This window comes from Oncorhynchus clarkii, chromosome 9, assembly GCF_045791955.1.
Source record: "Oncorhynchus clarkii lewisi isolate Uvic-CL-2024 chromosome 9, UVic_Ocla_1.0, whole genome shotgun sequence".
Classification (NCBI taxonomy): Eukaryota; Metazoa; Chordata; class Actinopteri; order Salmoniformes; family Salmonidae; genus Oncorhynchus; species Oncorhynchus clarkii.
Window position 1 is genome coordinate 60,591,384 of NC_092155.1, and position 20,059 is coordinate 60,611,442.

At 41.5% G+C, this 20,059-nt stretch overlaps 1 protein-coding gene across 2 annotated transcripts; it reads left to right on the forward strand.

Annotated features, from left to right (window-relative positions):
* Positions 1–728: 728 nt before the first annotated feature.
* Positions 729–19,040, forward strand: LOC139417314 (sodium-coupled neutral amino acid transporter 3-like). Of its 2 annotated transcripts, XM_071166581.1 has the most exons (16): positions 729–850; positions 3,396–3,513; positions 3,689–3,773; positions 3,897–4,012; positions 8,500–8,573; positions 9,616–9,708; positions 9,885–9,966; positions 10,110–10,192; positions 10,353–10,411; positions 11,082–11,255; positions 17,066–17,145; positions 17,273–17,373; positions 17,569–17,693; positions 18,123–18,267; positions 18,476–18,579; positions 18,723–19,040. In XM_071166581.1, exons 2-16 carry the CDS (start codon positions 3,425–3,427, stop codon positions 18,825–18,827), a joined length of 1,515 nt encoding a protein of 504 aa, XP_071022682.1. In that variant the 5' UTR covers positions 729–850; positions 3,396–3,424; the 3' UTR covers positions 18,828–19,040. The 2 variants fall into 2 exon arrangements, with proteins under 2 accessions (XP_071022682.1, XP_071022683.1); XM_071166582.1 differs by lacking the exons at positions 729–850; positions 3,396–3,513; positions 3,689–3,773; positions 3,897–4,012 and adding an exon at positions 8,365–8,403.
* Positions 19,041–20,059: the final 1,019 nt, after the last annotated feature.

The following is a 20,059-nucleotide window of genomic DNA, read 5'->3' on the forward strand; positions in this document are numbered from 1 at the left end:
ATGGTCCATGTCCTCTTTAACAGCTAAATAAATGACCTACAGTACATGTTGCATGTGTTCTAAGGCTGGATGAGAGGTTTGGCATTCTCCCAAGCAGAACCCAAGGATTGTAAGATAATTTCATCTATGTATTCAGTTCAACACTGCTTGTCTCTGTCTACATAGGCCTAAATGTGTGTCCATCTGTGTTCAGGCACATGATCAAGTGTTAGCGTGTGGAATGTTTACAGTCTTAAAGCAGAAGTACATGCAGGTAACCTTAAAAAAGCACTTATCTCCTAAGCTAATTAAGGCGCTGTGGCCTTGATTTATTCTAGCAGGATGCAACTCCCTCGCTGTCCCCATCTACCCAGTACCACCCACGCTTTCTTTCAGAACACCTCAAATGGCACCGCTTACTACTCATTTTGATAGTATTACTTTGCTCCCCATCATTATACTGTACTGTTTGCTTCCATGTTGTTTCATAGTTATGGACCATAAATATGGAGAATATACGGTAAATGTTTTGCTCTTGTCACATCCATAAAGTTAAACATGATCTCTTGAATGTAGACCTGTAGCTACCACTATATTCTATTTTCAATCAGGCTGTAAGTCAACACTACCTGTGAAAGAACAGACAGGTTTAACATAGGGTTAAAGAAGGGAGGGGTGTTATCAGACTCCCTCTCCCTTGCTACCTCTCAAGCATGTCCTAAGCTCTCTCTCTGTCTCCCTTCCTCAGCCCTAGGAGCTTTATAGAGGGGTAAAAAGTCCCCAGTGGATGTTAAGAACACAGAAATTGGTGGATTATAAAGGGATATCCATTTTAGGGTAAAGGAAACAGAAGTTCCTCTCCACTATCTGAGTAAGTTGCTGTGTGAGTTGTAGTAGACTGTTGTAGTAGTATTGTGAGCTATTAAAACAAGGGAAGGGCAACTGTCAATAGAGAGGTGGTCTTGCATCAGAAGGACATGTGTTAGTAGTCTGAAGCACAGCACTGCTACTGTGGTGGACTGGACTGGGAGTCTCATGGCACACTGATGGTTTCATCTACTAATGTCTTAATAGCTTAGTAAACTGGTAGTATCAGACACTGTTTTAGTAACTGTTCACATAGACCACATGCTATAATGTTATAATTTGGCAATACTGGCGTAGCGTTTCAAAGGAATAGGTTGTAAGCATGTTTGGAGGTGTTTTTTGTAAAGAATCTTTGGGTGGCCTAGTGGATAAGAACGTTGGGCCAGTAACCAAAAGTTTGCTGGTTCGAATTCCCGAGTCAACTAGGTAAAAACTCTGTCTGTGCCCTTGAGTAAGGCACTTAACCTTAATTGTTCCTGTAAGTCGCTCTGAACAAGAGTATCTGCTAAATGACTGAAATTAAATGTTTCATGTGTGGTTGTTTTATAAACCCTGGGTGATCAACCCTTCAATAAAGGATAGAGTCACGGTCTCTTTCCTGCTCATTACAAATACACTAAAACAGAACTGGTAGCCAACTAGTAGCCAACCAGTTCTGTCTAGTTTGTCTCATTTTCAAAAGGATAAAAAGCATATATGACCCATAGTAAACTGTTAATGTTGTTGATTTTTCAAATGACAGCCTTGTATAGTTAGTTCATAATTAACAACAACCATAACAAACTCAAATGACAACAGTGATTCGCCCCAATTTTTGGTAATACAATAAAACATTTACCAAAGTCAAAGAGAAAACTATTATGTAAGTACATCGCAGACAGACAATTGGTTATAAATGCACCAATCCTGGGCCTTGTTTTTTGTGTTTTGGTTGATCATTGTGGTTCCTAGGAAGTGAAACATTTGGTTAGGAAGCTGTTCTGGTCTGGACCACCACTTGGGGGTTGGTTTTCCTTGAAGCTAGTAAGCTAGGCACATGGGGCTAACACTAACTAACTCTTAAATAGTGGTCTTTTCACAGCAGCCTATTATTGCCTTCCTGATAGATTACTACTGTTGGACTACAGCCAGTAACATGCTCTGTTTCTAGTGAAGAGGGATTTTTCAGTGATTAGGGAAGTTTCAGTCAGGTTCATGCTTTCATGACACAATGTCCATAGAGGCAGTCAGTCCCCAAAGGTTAGGGGTCAGAGGCCATCAGAGTTGAGAGAGTAGGCTCCGACCCATGACACAGTGGCAGTGAGAGTAGGGAGTGTGAACTGTGATCACAGGAACTACTCTCCATGCTTGCGTTGTGTTGCCCAGAGCAGATTAGCATAACATTAAGTCCTTTGCCAACATTTGTTATTTAAAGCTTTTCCCGGCACATACGTTTTAAATAGCTTTACATTTCTCCCCATGCTTCAGCAGTATTTCCCTTTATCTTGTCAATAGGTTTTCCGTATTGTGGACGCCCTTTGGTTCGTCAAACAAATGTTAGGATAGTTGGGTCTGGTTCCTCAGTCTAAGAGTGATCCTCAAAACAACCTACACTACAAGTACAGTTATCTCATGTTAAATGTCACACACAGAGCCCAGTGCTGTATGATTGAGGGTGAAAGAAGATCATTGAGATGATGCTAAAAATCAATCATGTTTAGCATTGTGTTCACTGTCCAGCATTTCTTTCCCAACCCAGAGGCCTTTCCTTTCCATGGTCATATGTAAACTACTGACTGGTCAGGTGAGATTGAATAGTTGATTCAAACAGCTGCCACGGTTTAGGCTTAGTCCAATGTCATGACTTTATACATTTCATTAGCTTTATCCTGATGCCAGTTGTTAGATTCTTCTCATTACACCCGTACCATGTTTTCCACATTAGATCGCTGCTTTCCACAACAGACTTTCTGTCTGGACAACCCACAACTTCTTGTTTATTCTAAGAGCCAAATATAGACCGTCAAACAGTTATCCTTCAGGTGTTTGTTTAACAAAGTATCAAGGTTATTATAGTAAACTAAAACTGACACTGAAACAAAACCTAATCATAAAAAACTATTTAGAAAACCGAAATAAAATAATTGACAAACCCGTTTGAAAAACAAAAATGATACTGAAAATACTATCTTTGACTACAAAACTAACTAAAATCAAATAAAAACCATCATGAATTATGTTCCATTTTAAAGCTTCTGAACCTGTCACATCACACTGAGATTGACTTTAATTTAAAGGTAGACTCAATGACGTTGCCACGAGCAGCACCGCAGGTATTGGTCGCCTTCACTGCTTAGATGTTGCGTGCATCAACCAATGATTGTGTATCTTAGATGTTGCGTGCATCAACCAATGATTGTGTATGTCAACGACTATACAGTTGGGCACCAGATTGCTATAACATGTTGGTCGTGTTCCTCTGCTCACTTTAGAACCCCTTCAATTATTACAAAATAACAATCTGAGGCAGAATTTCCATAGGTTGCATTTGAGACTTGGCTCTTTCTTAGTCCATAGGATCTTCATTCCCAGCACAGCCATGGATGTAGGGAGAAGTATGGAGCTCCAAAAGATGAACGGGCAACATAGCAGAGACCTTGGCCCAGATAAGCTCAATTTAGAAGAAGGGTAAGTCTCTGGCTACACCATAAACCCTAACACTGAACACAAGTGCATCAACAGGCTATACCTGTCTGCATATAATTACTCACAGCAATGCCATTGTGATTTTGTTATATCCGTGTGTAGTGCCACAGTGGGACCACAGCTTTCATGTTTTTAAATGTGTTTCTTTTCGCTCAAGGTTTGATGGTCTGGAGTTTATGGCAGAGCGGGATGAGTTCCTGCCAGGGACGAGGCCAGGAATAAAGGCACCTCAGTTCACTGATGTGAGTGCTCAGCCTTAGTTTAAAGGTCATTAGTGTGAGCATCAGAGATCTGTTGTGTGAGATTGTGTCTGTATTGTGTTTCAGATTGTGTGTGTGATTCTTTCCTTTCTTTTCCCACCCTAGTTTGAGGGTAAGACATCATTTGGAATGTCCATCTTCAATCTCAGCAATGCCATCATGGGCAGTGGAATTCTGGGATTAGCATACGCTATGTCCAATACCGGTATCATCCTCTTCCTGTGAGTAACCATGCCAACACAACACAAGTCACACTAGTCCTCCTGTTTTTGTCAAGATCACTGTGGTTCCCTAAGGCTTGATGTCACAACTCTACTATGACCTCAGATCAGAATGCTGTCGTTGTGTGTGTGTCTGGGTCCAGGCTATATACCCAATAGGGTTAAAGAATGACACTGGTTGTGTTTATAGTATCATCATGCTGTGATGACACTATAATGATGAGACTATCCAGGCCACACTAGACCGAGTGCTTAGCCGGCCGATCCATAAAGGGAAACATTTTGATTATTTTACAAGAAAAGAGTAGGGCTATTGTGGGTTTGATTTTCTGTCTGTGTGTGTGTGTACATTATTGAGAAGTCTGTTGAGTGTTTAACCTGGACAATTACAACTACAAAGGCTCAACTCTACTAGTCTCAGCCCAGCTGGCACATTTGGTTCCTTGGAACTTACGTTTTTGGTTTCCCATTGGTTCTGGGAAAGAAGCCATGTGTTTCCTGACTGTTTTTTTAGGTTGCAGGGAGGTTCTGAGAATGTTTTACTATGGTTCCTTGACAAGTTTAATTTATGGAATGAGAACGGAAATGAAGGTCATTTGAGGGTAATTAGACTGCTAGCTTTGTTCGGGTTAACTGTTTTGAACTCCAAGCACAGATATGACACATGGAAATTCATTTGCTTAAGCATTAATCATGCAAACCCATTTTATTTTTTATTGTGGCACAGCATCAGTGAGATTAGAACCTATGATCTTCTGTTCCCTATCCTTGGAATTGGTTCACTGTGCCACAAGGATGAAGCTAGCATGCCATGTTCTTTTAACTCATACAAAGTTATGAACACACTTAACAAGAAAGAGGGGTCGGCAAGTTTAGTGCCTTAATTTGAGCCAGTTTACTACAGCAGGAAAATTACACTGCAGCAAAAGTAAATGTGAATTATTATGTGGATTATAATTAATGGGCATTGTTGTCGGAGTTGATACATTATTTTGTAAGGGAAAATCAAGTCTGAAATTTCAAAGTGGAAATGACAAACTTCAGAACTGGCCACACTGCCAATCAGAATGTGTTCCATGGCTAAATATGTGGTTGCTTCATATTGTCTATTTACGTTATGTTATGTTCCCGCATTGTCATCAACTCCAATTCGAATGTTAGTCCGTTATAGCCTAGTTTGTTAAATTGCCTACAGAAAAAAAAAAAATATGTACGTAGGCCTATCCATAAATATAAATATGTTGAACATGTTTGCAGTCAACATTGTAAGAAACCTAACCGCATGGCTTCAATATGGAAATATATTGTTAACACCCCCGAGAGTTGATGTCCGCTGACCCCGTGGAAATTAATTTGCTTAATTAAAAAAAAAAAAAAAAGTGTCAGTTTAAACTAGAGAGATTAGTTTGTTTTTCATTGGCTGCGTCTCAATCTACCACATCCACCAATGTTGCACTTCTGCACCTGCTGTGAAAGGTGACAGAGTTAGAGCAGTGTCGGTCAGACCATGAAACATCTGCTGTGAAGAGTTAGAGCAGTGTCGGTCAGACCATGAGACATCTGCTGTGAAAGGTGACAGAGTTAGAGCAGTGTCGGTCAGACCATGAAACATCTGCTGTGAAAGGTGACAGAGTTAGAGCAGTGTCGGTCAGACCATGAGACATCTGCTGTGAAGAGTTAGAGCAGTGTCGGTCAGACCATGAAAGGTGACAGAGTTAGACCAGTGTCGGTCAGACCATGAAACACAAAATCACCTTTAGCATCTGAACGGTTTGGCCCACAAACTATTTGGCCTACAAACTCTATGGAAAGATGAGGCTCTCACGAACAAGATGGTGTTCTACGTTTTGCTCTATGACCCCCACAAGCATCTTGGGACTCGTCTGAAGTCGGTACAGCCGATCTGCCAACTTCTGTCTGAAGCGTCCGAACAGTTTGGGCTACACACTAATATGACCCCTCTGTGGAAGGTGAGACTCTCACGAACACGTACATTTCATGATTTGTTATAGGAAGCCCACAGGCCTCACAAGACTTGTCTGAAGGACCCCCAGTACAAGTTCATTTAAAAAAAATTGAAGTATAGTATATATGGAGACTGTTTAATGACAAATATAAGGGGATAAATACATGTGAAAAAAAAACTATGTTTCCTGATCTTTCTTATACCTCTCAGATATAGGACACACTTCAGAACAAACTTCCTTTAGAATTTTTGTGGGGACTATCTGTTGTTTTCCCTGTGGGCGGATCATATTAATTAAGGCAATGCAGACAATGGAGGATTTTATGCCAAAGAAACTAGACAAAGAACCAATATAAAGAGAATGTCCGCTCACTGTTTAACTGCTCCCAAATATAATGTTCTGTTTATCATGTGAAACAGCAAACAAACAAGCAATGTCATCTCTCATTTCATGATGTGCATATACAGTGCCTTGCGAAAGTATTCGGCCCCTTGAACTTTGCGACCTTTTGCCACATTTCAGGCTTCAAACATAAAGATATAAAACTGTATTTTTTTGTGAAGAATCAACAACAAGTGGGACACAATTATGAAGTGGAACGACATTTATTGGATATTTCAAACTTTTTTAACAAATCAAAAACTGAAAAATTGGGCGTGCAAAATTATTCAGCCCCTTTACTTTCAGTGCAGCAAACTCTCTACAGAAGTTCAGTGAGGATCTCTGAATGATCCAATGTTGACCTAAATGACTAATGATGATAAATACAATCCACCTGTGTGTAATCAAGTCTCCGTATAAATGCACCTGCACTGTGATAGTCTCAGAGGTCCGTTAAAAGCGCAGAGAGCATCATGAAGAACAAGGAACACACCAGGCAGGTCCGAGATACTGTTGTGAAGAAGTTTAAAGCTGGATTTGGATACAAAAAGATTTCCCGAGCTTTAAACATCCCAAGGAGCACTGTGCAAGCGATAATATTGAAATGGAAGGAGTATCAGACCACTGCAAATCTACCAAGACCTGGCCGTCCCTCTAAACGTTCAGCTCATACAAGGAGAAGACTGATCAGAGATGCAGCCAAGAGGCCCATGATCACTCTGGATGAACTGCAGAGATCTACAGCTGAGGTGGGAGACTCTGTCCATAGGACAACAATCAGTCGTATATTGCACAAATCTGGCCTTTATGGAAGAGTGGCAAGAAGAAAGCCATTTCTTAAAGATATCCATAAAAAGTGTTGTTTAAAGTTTGCCACAAGCCACCTGGGAGACACACCAAACATGTGGAAGAAGGTGCTCTGGTCAGATGAAACCAAAATTGAACTTTTTGGCAACAATGCAAAACGTTATGTTTGGCGTAAAAGCAACACAGCTCATCACCCTGAACACACCATCCCCACTGTCAAACATGGTGGTGGCAGTATCATGGTTTGGGCCTGCTTTTCTTCAGCAGGGACAGGGAAGATGGTAAAAATTGATGGGAAGATGGATGGAGCCAAATACAGGACCATTCTGGAAGAAAACTGATGGATTCTGCAAAAGACCTGAGACTGGGACGGAGATTTGTCTTCCAACAAGACAATGATCCAAAACATAAAGCAAAATCTACAATGGAATGGTTCAAAAATGAACATATCCAGGTGTTAGAATGGCCAAGTCAAAGTCCAGACCTGAATCCAATCGAGAATCTGTGGAAAGAACTGAAAACTGCTGTTCACAAATGCTCTCCATCCAACCTCACTGAGCTCGAGCTGTTTTGCAAGGAGGAATGGGAAAAAGTTTCAGTCTCTCGATGTGCAAAACTGATAGAGACATACCCCAAGCGACTTACAGCTGTAATCGCAGCAAAAGGTGGCGCTACAAAGTATTAACTTAAGGGAGCTGAATAATTTTGCACGCCCAATTTTTCAGTTTTTGATTTGTTAAAAAATTTTGAAATAGAGCCCTACAAGTTTTACATTTCCTGCAGTTCTCCTGCAACAGGGTGATCATATTAAGATCTTACATCTGTACACACAATGGGGGATTGAAGGATATGGTTTGGCCTGATCTGTGTTATGTGTGTTCTCAGTCGCTTCCTGTATCTGAGTATGAGAGATGGCCTATTAGCTCGCTCAGTCTGTGTAGTGCTCTTACACACGCTGCTCTCCTAAATCAGATTTGTGGTTATAAATAGCTTGTAGTGATCAGATCAAAGGCAGGTCTTCCTGGATCAGTCATGTGTGTCCATTGGGAATTGGGAGGGATGGACTAGCAGGCGGGTGATCTGCGTCACAAATGATTCACACTTGTGATGGTCATTCATAGCTAGTAGTACAACAGCGAGAGAAATTGGGTCAACAGCGTTACTGAGTCATTAGCCGTTGCGGCGTGATGTCTGGTACCGCGAGACAACTAAGCCATTGATGAGGCTGTGCCAAAGGTAAATGATATGTTGATTAAGAGAATGTATGTTAATTGCAGAGCTTTATAATGTTAAGAAATCAATGTTGTAATTTATGTTTGTTTGTGGTTTCAGTATCCTGTTGCTATTCATCGCCATTTTGTCAGCCTATTCCATCCACCTCCTCCTGAGAAGTGCAGGAGTTGTAGGTAAGATGCTGATATTTTACCAAGATACCTAACATTAACATTAAACAAAGAACATTCGTAGTATAGCCTACAATTATTTGAGAAACAGACGCCTCACAAGTCCTCAACTGGCAGCTTCATTAAATAGTACCCGCAAAACACCAGTCTCAACGTCAACAGTGAAGAGGCGACTCCGGGATGCTGGCCTTCTGTCCAGTGTCTGTGTCGTTTTTCCCATCTTAATCTTTTCTTTTTATTGTCCAGTCTGAGATATGGCTTTTTCTTTGCAGCTCTGCCTAGAAGGCCAGCATCCCGGAGTTGCCTCTTCACTGTTGACGTTGAGACTGGTGTTTTGCGTATACTATTTAATGAAGCTGCCAGTTGAGGACTTGTGAGGTGTCTGTTTCTCAAACTAGACACTCTAATGTACTTGTCCTCTTGCTCAGTTGTGCACCGGGGCCTCCCACTCCTCTTTCTATTCTGGTTAGAGCCAGTTTGCGCTGTTCTGTGAAGGGAGAAGTACACAGCGTTGTACGAGATCTTTAGTTTCTGGTAATTTCTCGCATGGAATATCCTTCATTTCTCAGATGAAGGATAGACTGATGAGTTTCAGAAGAAAGTTCTTTGTTTCTGGCCGTTTTGAAGGTGTAATCGAACCCACAAATGCTGACGCTCCTTATACTCAACTAGTCTAAAGAAGGCCAGTTGTATTGCTTCTTTAATCAGGACAACAGTTTTCAGTTGTGCTAACATAATTGCAAAAGGGTTTTCTAATGATCAATTAGCCTTTTAAAATGATAAACTTGGATTAGCTAACACTATGTGCCATTGGAACACAGGAGTGATGGTTGCTGATAATGGGCCTCTGTACGCCTATGTGGATATTCCAAAAAACATCAGCCGTTTCCAGCTACAATAGTCACTTACAACATTAACAATGTCTACACTGTATTTCTGATCAATTTGATGTTATTTGTTTAAGACTACCAAGAAACACTCTGTGTGAGCCTGGTTTTAGCCCGCTGCTCTTCAAAGGTTGACATGCATGTGTGTGTTCTTTCAGGCATCCGTGCCTATGAGCAGCTAGGGCACCGTGCCTTTGGACAACCAGGCAAAGTTTTGGCTGGCTCCATCATCACCATGCACAACATTGGAGGTAAAGTACAGCATGTCACAGCAGGTCATGATTGGCTTATGTTATTGTATGTAAGCCTCATGTATGTACTTACTTAAGTACAAGTGCCACTGAAATTGCTCCTGTCATAGAAGGTCTAATGACTTAAGTGACATAAGATACAAGTGTAAACAAGTTTTGTTTTGCGTTTCCCATAGCGATGTCCAGTTACCTCTTCATTGTGAAGTCTGAGCTCCCGTTGGTCATGCAGGCCATTCTGGGCCTGACGGAAAATACTGGGTAGGTGTCTCTAGAAGGCAGTTGTTGCTGTTATTTCATAATGCAGGCTTTAAAACAGAAGCATTTAAAATGTGAATTTGATAGATTGTTCTGAAAGTTGGCTATATTGTATAATTTGTGTGTTCTTGCTGTCTGTCTGTCAGAGAGTGGTATTTGGATGGGAGATACCTGATCATCATTGTAAGCGTCATCATCATCTTTCCACTCTCACTCATGAGACACCTTGGTAAGTTTCCATGTCTTAGACCATCCCTCATTTCACTTCATAATCTATATTCATACTTTTTTGTTGTTGTAGTATGCTAGTAGTGATGATGAAACATGCACAGAATAACACGAACTGTCTCTATTTAAACACAACGTGATCTTCTGTTATCACCTCACAGGTTACCTTGGTTACACCAGTGGCTTTTCTCTCTCCTGTATGGTTTTCTTCCTCATCTCGGTGAGTCCTCTTCATCAACCAACTAACCCATCTCCCATCCAACTAAACAATACATAGCCTGGCCCCATATCTGTTTCTGCTCGCTTGCCAAATCCCATGGTTGTAATGGTCAACAGCCCTACAAGTTAGCTATACAGCACAAACAGGTCTGGGACCAGGCTAATCAAATCAAATTGTATTCGTCACATGCTTCGTAGTGTAGACTAACAGTGAAATGCTTACTTACGAATCCTTTCCCAACAATGCAGAGTTAAAGATAATATTTTTTTTTAAACAAGTGCAGGGGTATGAGGTAATTGAGGTAGCGATGTAGTTTGAAAGTGAGTCTGTTTGTGTGGCGTCAGAATACATGTACAGTGTGTGCACGTGGGTGTATGTAGCGTGTGTACGTGTGTGTGGGTAGAGTCCAGTGTGTGTGCACAGAGCCAGAGGAAGAGAGTTTGTGCAAAAAAGGGTCAATGTAGGTAGTCTGGGTATCCATTTGATTAGCTATTTAGCAGTCTTGTTTAGAATACTTATGGCTTGGGGGTAGAAACTGTTCAGGGTCATTTTGGTTCCAGACTTGGTGCATTGGTACCGCATGCTGTGCAGCAGCAGCGAGAACAGTCTGTGGCTTGGGTGGCTGGAGTCTTCGTGTTTGACTAAACAGTCAGTTGGTTACTCCTACTAGGTGATCTATAAGAAATTCAACATCCCGTGTCCACTGGAGGAAATAACCAGTCACAGTAACCACTCAGCGTACGCCCTGATGGAGAGTCATGGTAACCACTCATTCGTCACCCCGGCCTACGTCAATTCTGATGTGGACTTCTGTGAACCACAGCTATTCACCATCAACACGCAGGTCAGAGAGACATGTAATACAGGCAGACATTGTATTTAACATTAAATAGCGCAATTTCTGATTGTGAGTTTTCTAGATTTGTGTCTCAGACAATCTAGCTGTGATAAGATTATGGATTTGTTATGGCAATATACAGCACCAGTCAAAAGTTTGGACACACCTACTCATTCAAGGGTTTTTCTTTATTTTTTACTATTTTCTACTTTGTAGTGCCACTGAAATTGGCTTGGTAGACAAAGGAAAGGGGTGGGGCCTGCTTAAGAGCGGGAAACTCAGAGGGGACCCCAGTACATACACTACACTCATGGAAATGCTTATACTTTGAACATGAACAACCGCTCATTCTAAAAATAAATTGCAATTTACATATTTATGAGCATAGGCCTTTGTTGTCCCTCTCTGCAATCACCGGTCCGTCTGCTGGATAGATTGCCGACAGAAAGTCTCTGGTTTGTCCACCAGAGATCAGTCTTTCGGAGTTGTAGCTTGTTATAATGGATACGCCAGAGTACCATTCGGTCATTCGACTGGTTGCGTTTACCAGACTAAAGTACTTAAACAGATGCAGCCTGAATAATTGTTCTTTAGTTTGTAGATTTCTTAGCCATTTCAACGTGTGAATGATCCCCACGTTCTCTGGTCTTGTCCTTTGGTAAAGTTGCCAACCATTTCAACATGTAGCGACAGCTTTCATGTTTTCTGGTTTAATAAACATTTTGTCGGAAGAGGGTTTTATACTTAGTACAAAAGGGGGCGTTCCATGATGCTGTGAAATGTCTGTGCTCACGGGGGCGTGGCCACTGACTGATCCTAATTTACTCTGAAAAACAATTCTTATTTAGAAGACTAAGATCACATTGTTATCGTTCCAAAATTATTCCTATACTCAATCATTTATTTTATGCAACATTCAGATGCAAACCCCATAATTGATAAGTGTATACAAACAAAGAAACAGTAATGTGTGTCTCCTGTCCTTCTTGAGGTCACCAAATTAAGCAAACTTGATATGACTGTTCCATAAGTGTCCATGGACCACTCCAACTGATTGGAATACAGAAACACTGTTCAATTATTTAACTTTTTGATGTCCTAGTGTCTCTCTGTGTTTCACAATCTCGATATTACTGAGCCCAGAAGCAGAGTATTTCACGACCACCATAAAGCAGCCCCTGCCACCTCTGTGGGAGAGAGGGCGCTGTAGAGCGAACCCACGGTAGATCTTCAGATCTAGGAGAGTTATGTCCCCCTCTGGTGGGTTTAAGTTGAAAGGATCCTGCAAGTTGCAAACCACCATGAGAATTAACCTTGGATGTCCTTGTGTGTGGATCAGCATAGCAGTTCCCCCCTTGGTGGTTTACCCTGGTAGGATTTCGGACAGCTGCAAACCACCACAAGAATGGCCAAGGAATTTCCTGGTTGGGGATTGCCGTTGCAGTCCCCCTCTGGTGGTTGACCCAGGTAGGCTTTCTATGAATTATAAAGCACCACAAGAATGGCCAGGGAATGATCTTATTGGTGATCGCTGTTGCGGTCCCCCTCTGGTGGTCGACCAGTGTAGAATTTCTGCAAATGGAGCAGGCCGCCACTATCAGGAATCGAGGTTAGACCCAGATGCAGACACGTCGAATTGACAATGGTTTAATATTCCAACAGGGGCAGGCAATAGACAGGTCAAGGCAGGCAGGGGTCAGTAAACCAGAGGTGGGGCAACGGTACCAGACAGCAGGCAGGCAGAGGTCAATAATCCAGAAGTGGGGCAACGGTACCAGACAGCAGGCAGGCAGAGGTCAATAATCCAGAGGTGGGGCAACGGTACCAGACAGCAGGCAGGCAGAGGTCAATAATCCAGAGGTGGGGCAACGGTACCGGACGGCAGGCAGGCTCAGGGTAGGAAGAGGTCAATAATCCAGAGGTGGGGCAAAGGTACAGGAGAGCAGGCAGGCTCAGGGGCAGGCAGAGTGGTCAGGCAGGCGGGCTCAGAGTCAGGACAGGCAAGAGTCAAAACCAGGAGGGCGAGAAAGAGAGACTGGGAAAAGAAGAAGCTGAGAACAAAAACGCTGGTTGACTTAACAAACAAGACCAACTGGCAACGGACAAACAAAGAACACAGGTACAGTGAATTGCGAAAGTATTCGGCCCCCTTGAACTTTGCGACCTTTTGCCACATTTCAGGCTTCAAACATAAAGATATAAAACTGTATTTTTTTGTGAAGAATCAACAACAAGTGGGACACAATCATGAAGTGGAACGACATTTATTGGATATTTCAAACTTTTTTAACAAATCAAAAACTGAAAAATTGGGCGTGCAAAATTATTTAGCCCCCTTAAGTTAATACTTTGTAGCGCCACCTTTTACATTACAGCTGTAAGTCGCTTGGGGTATGTCTCTATCAGTTTTGCACATCGAGAGACTGACATTTTTTCCCATTCCTCCTTGCAAAACAGCTCGAGCTCAGTGAGGTTGGATGGAGAGCATTTGTGAACAGCAGTTTTCAGTTCTTTCCACAGATTCTCGATTGGATTCAGGTCTGGACTTTGACTTGGCCATTCTAACACCTGGATATGTTCATTTTTGAACCATTCCATTGTAGATTTTGCTTTATGTTTTGGATCATTGTCTTGTTGGAAGACAAATCTCCGTCCCAGTCTCAGGTCTTTTGCAGACTCCATCAGGTTTTCTTCCAGAATGGTCCTGTATTTGGCTCCATCCATTTTCCCATCAATTTTAACCATCTTCCCTGTCCCTGCTGATGAAAAGCAGGCCCAAACCATGATGCTGCCACCACCATGTTTGACAGTGGGGATGGTGTGTTCAGGGTGATGAGCTGTGTTGCTTGTACGCCAAACATAACGTTTTGCATTGTTGCCAAAAAGTTCAATTTTGGTTTCATCTGACCAGAGCACCTTCTTCCACATGTTTGGTGTGTCTCCCAGGTGGCTTGTGGCAAACTTTAAACAACACTTTTTATGGATATCTTTAAGAAATGGCTTTCTTCTTGCCACTCTTCCATAAAGGCCAGATTTGTGCAATATACGACTGATTGTTGTCCTATGGACAGAGTCTCCCACCTCAGCTGTAGATCTCTGCAGTTCATCCATAGTGATCATGGGCCTCTTGGCTGCATCTCTGATCAGTCTTCTCCTTGTATGAGCTGAACGTTTAGAGGGACGGCCAGGTCTTGGTAGATTTGCAGTGGTCTGATACTCCTTCCATTTCAATATTATCGCGTGCACAGTGCTCCTTGGGATGTTTAAAGCTTGGGAAATATTTTTGTATCCAAATCCAGCTTTAAACTTCTTCACAACAGTATCTCGGACCTGCCTGGTGTGTTCCTTGTTCCTCATGATGCTCTCTGCGCTTTTAACGGACCTCTGAGACTATCACAGTGCAGGTGCATTTATACGGAGACTTGATTACACACAGGTGGATTGTATTTATCATCATTAGTCATTTAGGTCAACATTGGATCATTCAGAGATCCTCACTGAACTTCTGTAGAGTCTGTAGAGGGCTGAATAATTTTGCACGCCCAATTTTTCAGTTTTTGATTTGTTAAAAAAGTTTGAAATATCCAATAAATGTCGTTCCACTTCATGATTGTGTCCCACTTGTTGTTGATTCTTCACAAAAAAATACAGTTTTATATCTTTATGTTTGAAGCCTGAAATGTGGCAAAAGGTCGCAAAGTTCAAGGGGGCCGAATACTTCCGCAAGGCACTGTAGGAAGGCACCACGGGAAAATGTTGTTTATAGAGTTGCAATTTCCCGAATACAACTCTTCAGATATTTTATTATCTTATCATTTACAGTCGTCTATTAATGTATTATTTCCTCATCAGTCTCATTCTTGAACGCCGCAAACCCTTGGATATCTGCACAAACCCTACCATCATGAATCAGCTAAAAACAGCTATATACAGTTGAAGTCGGAAGTTTACATACACTTAGGTTGGAGTCATTAACTAGTTTTTCAACCACTCCACAAACTATAGTTTTGGCAAGTCGGTTAGGACATCTACTTTGTGCATGACACAAGTCATTTTTCCAACAATTGTTGACAGACAGATGATTTCACTTATAATTCACTGTATCACAATTCCAGTGGGTCAGAAGTTTACATACACTAAGTTGAGTGTCCCTTTAAACAGCTTGTAAAATTCCAGAAAATGACGCCATGGCTTTAGAAGCTTCTGATAGGCTAATTGACATCATTTGAGTCAATTGGAGGTGTACCTGTGGATGTAGTTCAAGGCTACCCTTCAAACTCAGTGCCTCTTTGCTTGACATCATGGGAAAATCAAAAGAAATCAGCCAAGACCTCAGAAAAACATTTGTAGACCTCCACAAGTCTGGTTCATCCTTGGGAGCAATTTCCAAACGCCTGAAGGTACCTTGTTCCTCTGTACAAACAATAGTACGCAAGTATAAACACCATGGGACCATGCAGCTGTCATACCGCTCAGGGAATGAGACGTGTTCTGTCTCCTAGAGATGAACGTACTTTGGTGCAAAAAGTGCAAATCAATCCCAGAACAACAGCGAAGGACCTTGTGAAGATGCTGCAGAAAATAGGTACAAAAGTATCTATATCCACAGTAAAACGAGTCCTATATCAACATAACCTGAAAGGCCGCTCAGCAAGGAAGAAGCCACTGCTCCAAAACCGCCATAAAAAAGCCAGACTATGGTTTACAACTGCTCATGGGAACAAAGATCATACTTTTAGGAGAAATGTCCTCTGTTCTGATGAAACAAAAATAGAACTGTTTGGCCATAATGACCATCGTTATGTTTGGAGGAAAAAGGGGGAGGCTTGCAAGCCGGAGAACACCATCCCAACCGTGAAGCACGGGGTGGCAGCATCATGTTGTGGGGGTGCTTTGCTGCAGGAGGGACTGGTGCACTTCACAAAATAGATGGCATCATGAGGATGGAAAATTATGTGGATATATTGAAGCAACATCTCAAGACATCAGTCAGGAAGTTAAAGCTTGGTCGCAAATGGGTCTTCCAAATGGACAATGACCACAAGCATACTTCCAAAGTTGTGGCAAAATCGCTTAAGGACAACAAAGTCAAGGTATTGGAGTGGCGATCACAAATCCCTGATCTCAATCCTATAGAAAATGTGTGGGCAGAACTGAAAAAGCGTGTGCTAGTAAGGAGGCCTACAAACCTGACTCGGTTACACCTTCTCTGTCAGGAGGAATGGGCCATAACAACTTATTGTGGGAAGCTTGTGGAAGGCTACCTGAAACATTTGACCCAAGTTAAAAAATGTAAAGGCAATGCTACCAAATACTAATTGAGTTTATGTAATCTTCTGACCCACTGGGAATGTGATGAAAGAAATAAAAGCTGAAATAAACAATTATCTCTACTATTATTCTCACATTTCACATTCTTAAAATAAAGTGGTGATCCTAACTGACCTAAGACAGTGAATTTTTAGGATAAAATGTCAGGTATTGTGAAAAAGTTTTAAAGTATTTGGCTAAGGTATATGTAAACTTCTGACTTCAACTGTATATACAGATCTTCACAGGAGAGTTATGACAGTGTACTTTGAATAATTGATTTGTTTAACACTTTTTTAGGTCCCTACATGATTACCTATGTGTTATTTAATGTCTTCACTGTAATTCTAAAATGTAGAAAATAGTACAAATAAAGAAAAGCCCTTGAATTAGTAGGTGTGTCCTAACTTTTGACTGGTAGTGTATGTGTTTACTACATTCAAATGAGCGTCTAGTTATCTTTATAAATTTGAACCATTTTTAATTCATGGTTTGATTTCCTTCAGACAGCATATACCATCCCTATCCTGGCTTTTGCTTTTGTCTGCCATCCCGAGGTGCTTCCCATCTACACAGAGCTACAAGAGTAAGTCATGATCTGACACAACTGAGATTAGAGATGCAACACATATTCCTATGATTCACACACATACTACAGTAGACTCTACTGTCATATTCAGGTACTAATCTATGTCTGTCCACTGTGACCTTAGTGCCACCAAGAAACGCATGCAAACAGTTGCCAACATCTCCATTCTGGCCATGTTCGTCATGTACGGGCTAACCGCTATCTTCGGTTACCTTACCTTCTTTGGTAAGACACTGCTCCTGTAGCAATGAGAATAACTAATTATGTTCAGACTGTTCACTCATGTTGTTACTATGTTGTTACCATATTGAGAAGTCTGGAATTGGAGAACTGGTGTATGAACGTATGGTTATGACCGTTTTAAAGCATACATGTGTGTCTTGAAGTATAACCACCATTCTCTGTTTCTCTGTGTTTTAGGTGGAGTAGAGTCCGAGCTCCTTCATACATACATTAAAGTGGACCCCTTGGACACACTGATCCTGTGTGTGCGTATGGCTGTGCTGGTGGCTGTTACTCTTACTGTCCCTGTGGTTCTCTTTCCGGTGAGACTCAAATTACAAGCAGGTAGAGGTGGGCAACAGCTACCAGAACAGTGTGTGCTGGCTTGTGTTTATGCATTCTTATATTGGCTTGAAGGGTCCAGTAATGTTACAGTAATGCATCCTTACTCTGAAGTCACTGCAGTGTGAGTATGAGGATAATGAAGCTCTTGACCTGCAATACCCTTCTGCTATGGTTGCTAATTGGCTGACAGGTTTCAGGAACGTATCTGACATGCTTCTCCTGAGACATGGTTTTTGTCCCAAATGGCACCCTATTCCCTGTATAGTGCACTAATTTTGGCCAGGGCCCACAGGACTCTGGTTAAAAGTAGTGCACTACGTAGGGGAATAGGGTGTCAATTAGGACGTAGCCAGGGTGTATGACGCAGGTCTGGTGACATCGCTCTGTCCCTCCACACCTCTCTTTAGATCCGCAGGGCCCTGCTGCAACTGCTGTTCCCTGAGAAGCCCTTCCACTGGGCTCGCCACATCACCATCGCTGTGTGTCTCCTTATCATCGTCAATCTACTGGTCATCTTCGTGCCCACCATCCGAGACATTTTCGGTATCATCGGTAAGTGTGCAGAGACAGAGACCTGTAAAATTATTCTAATTTCAATGCAAACCTAGTTTAGATTCACAGATTATTGTTATCCAAATTAGAAACTATGACCTCTAATAGTTTTATTCCTATAGAACATTTTCACATTCAACTTCCCTCCACCTCTTCACCCCTCCCTTCCCCACTCCCTCTCTCCATCTATTCCTTCTTCCCAACCCAGGGGCGACCTCTGCACCCAGCCTCATCTTCATCCTCCCGGGAATCTTCTACATCAGGATTGTTCCTGAAGAAACAGAACCTCTAAAATCCAAACCAAAGATTATGGTAAAACCTCAATCCTTTGTCTCATCTTCTTTAGCAATGTAGCAGTAAATAGTCTTTAGTAATTACAGTCATGCTTACTATATGAATTAATGTCAGAAAATGCGCTGTCATCCATCTCTTTGCCCCCACCTCTCTCCCTGCAGGCTTCCTGTTTTGCCGTCTTAGGCTTCATCTTCATGGTGATGAGTACGTCATTCATCATTATTGATTGGGTGTCCGGAGAGTCTCGGAGTGGAGGCGGACACTAGCAACAGACAACAATAAACAAGAATACCAGAATGCCAACCAAAGCTCTCCCAAACATAAAATTCTCCCCGACGTGCCCATTATTTGACCATATCCAAATGGCAGGGTCTCGGCTGGACATGGAAAATAATATATACCGAACAAAAATATAAACGCAACATGTAAAGTGTGGGTCCTATGTTTCACGAGCTGAAATAAAATATCCCAGAAATGTTCCATATATTTTTATTCAGTGTATAATTTAACTTCCCCCACAAGATGGCATTATGCTCCATGTGGTGAAGAAACAGAACCAGCAGCACAACAACACAAAGCAACAGTTCTGAGGTGACAAACATTGTGGTTTGCTTTCAGGATGTTGTTTTGAGGCACTAGTATAGTTGTCACTGGGACAACAGGTTTAAGTGAAATGTGTACTATTTTGACACGAGAAACAATGAGAAACCATTGTAATTGTCTTCTAAGGGTAAGGATAGTATTTTATAAGTGTACCAATAAATGGCTTCATCATTGCCAAAGTCATCATTACCTTCCTCATCTACCTCCCTTGAATCTTCAGTGAGATATTTGTACATGTAAGGAAATCAAATGCATCTAATATTCTGGCATTCTGCAGATTTTCTCTTTCTGTTTGACTTTTCAAACAAGATTACAGAATGTTATGTAATTTGCTCTATTCCTGTCATTCATTCAGCAATGACTGTGTGTTATTTTTAGTGCAATCAAATCCAGTGTTTTTGTCCTATGCTCATATACATAGTGATAGGTGTATTGATTCCAGAGCCTCCAGATGTGATCATTCTTGTTAGTTGTTCCATGATACCAAACTCATGTTAGGATAACAGTCAGAGATGTTCCTATGAGTGCAGTTATCAGCAGTGATAATGCCAGAAACCCTCCCAATTATTCATGACTGTTTAATTTTCAAGCTTTAATTTAAACTCTATATTATGTCCAGTAACTTGAATTGGATATTTAAAACTTTTCTATTGTTTATATCTATCATGTTGTATATACAAAACATGTACTCCTAGTCATCATGAATATGAATGGAAAGGGCTGTTTGTGTGAGCATACACACTAATGTCAACTCAACACAAACAAATACTGACCTCAGCTTCGCTAGTCAGTCAGACTCAAGAGCAGAAGTAGTACAATGTCTTCTGCTATCTTTAGACTTGGCTTTTCTGAGTAAGTCTGTGAGATCTCAGACAAACTGAGTCCTGTATCAGAC

What these genes read in the sequence shown, in the direction of transcription:
- LOC139417314 (XM_071166581.1), top strand. Translation starts at nt 3,425, where the DNA reads ATGGATGTAGGGAGAAGTATGGAGCTCCAAAAGATGAACGGGCAACAT. An exon ending in CACCATGCACAACATTGGAG is followed by an intron (nt 9,709 to 9,884) that starts GTAAAGTACAGC and finishes CGTTTCCCATAG; the next exon opens with CGATGTCCAGTTACCTCTTC. An exon ending in CTCACTCATGAGACACCTTG is followed by an intron (nt 10,193 to 10,352) that starts GTAAGTTTCCAT and finishes ATCACCTCACAG; the next exon opens with GTTACCTTGGTTACACCAGT.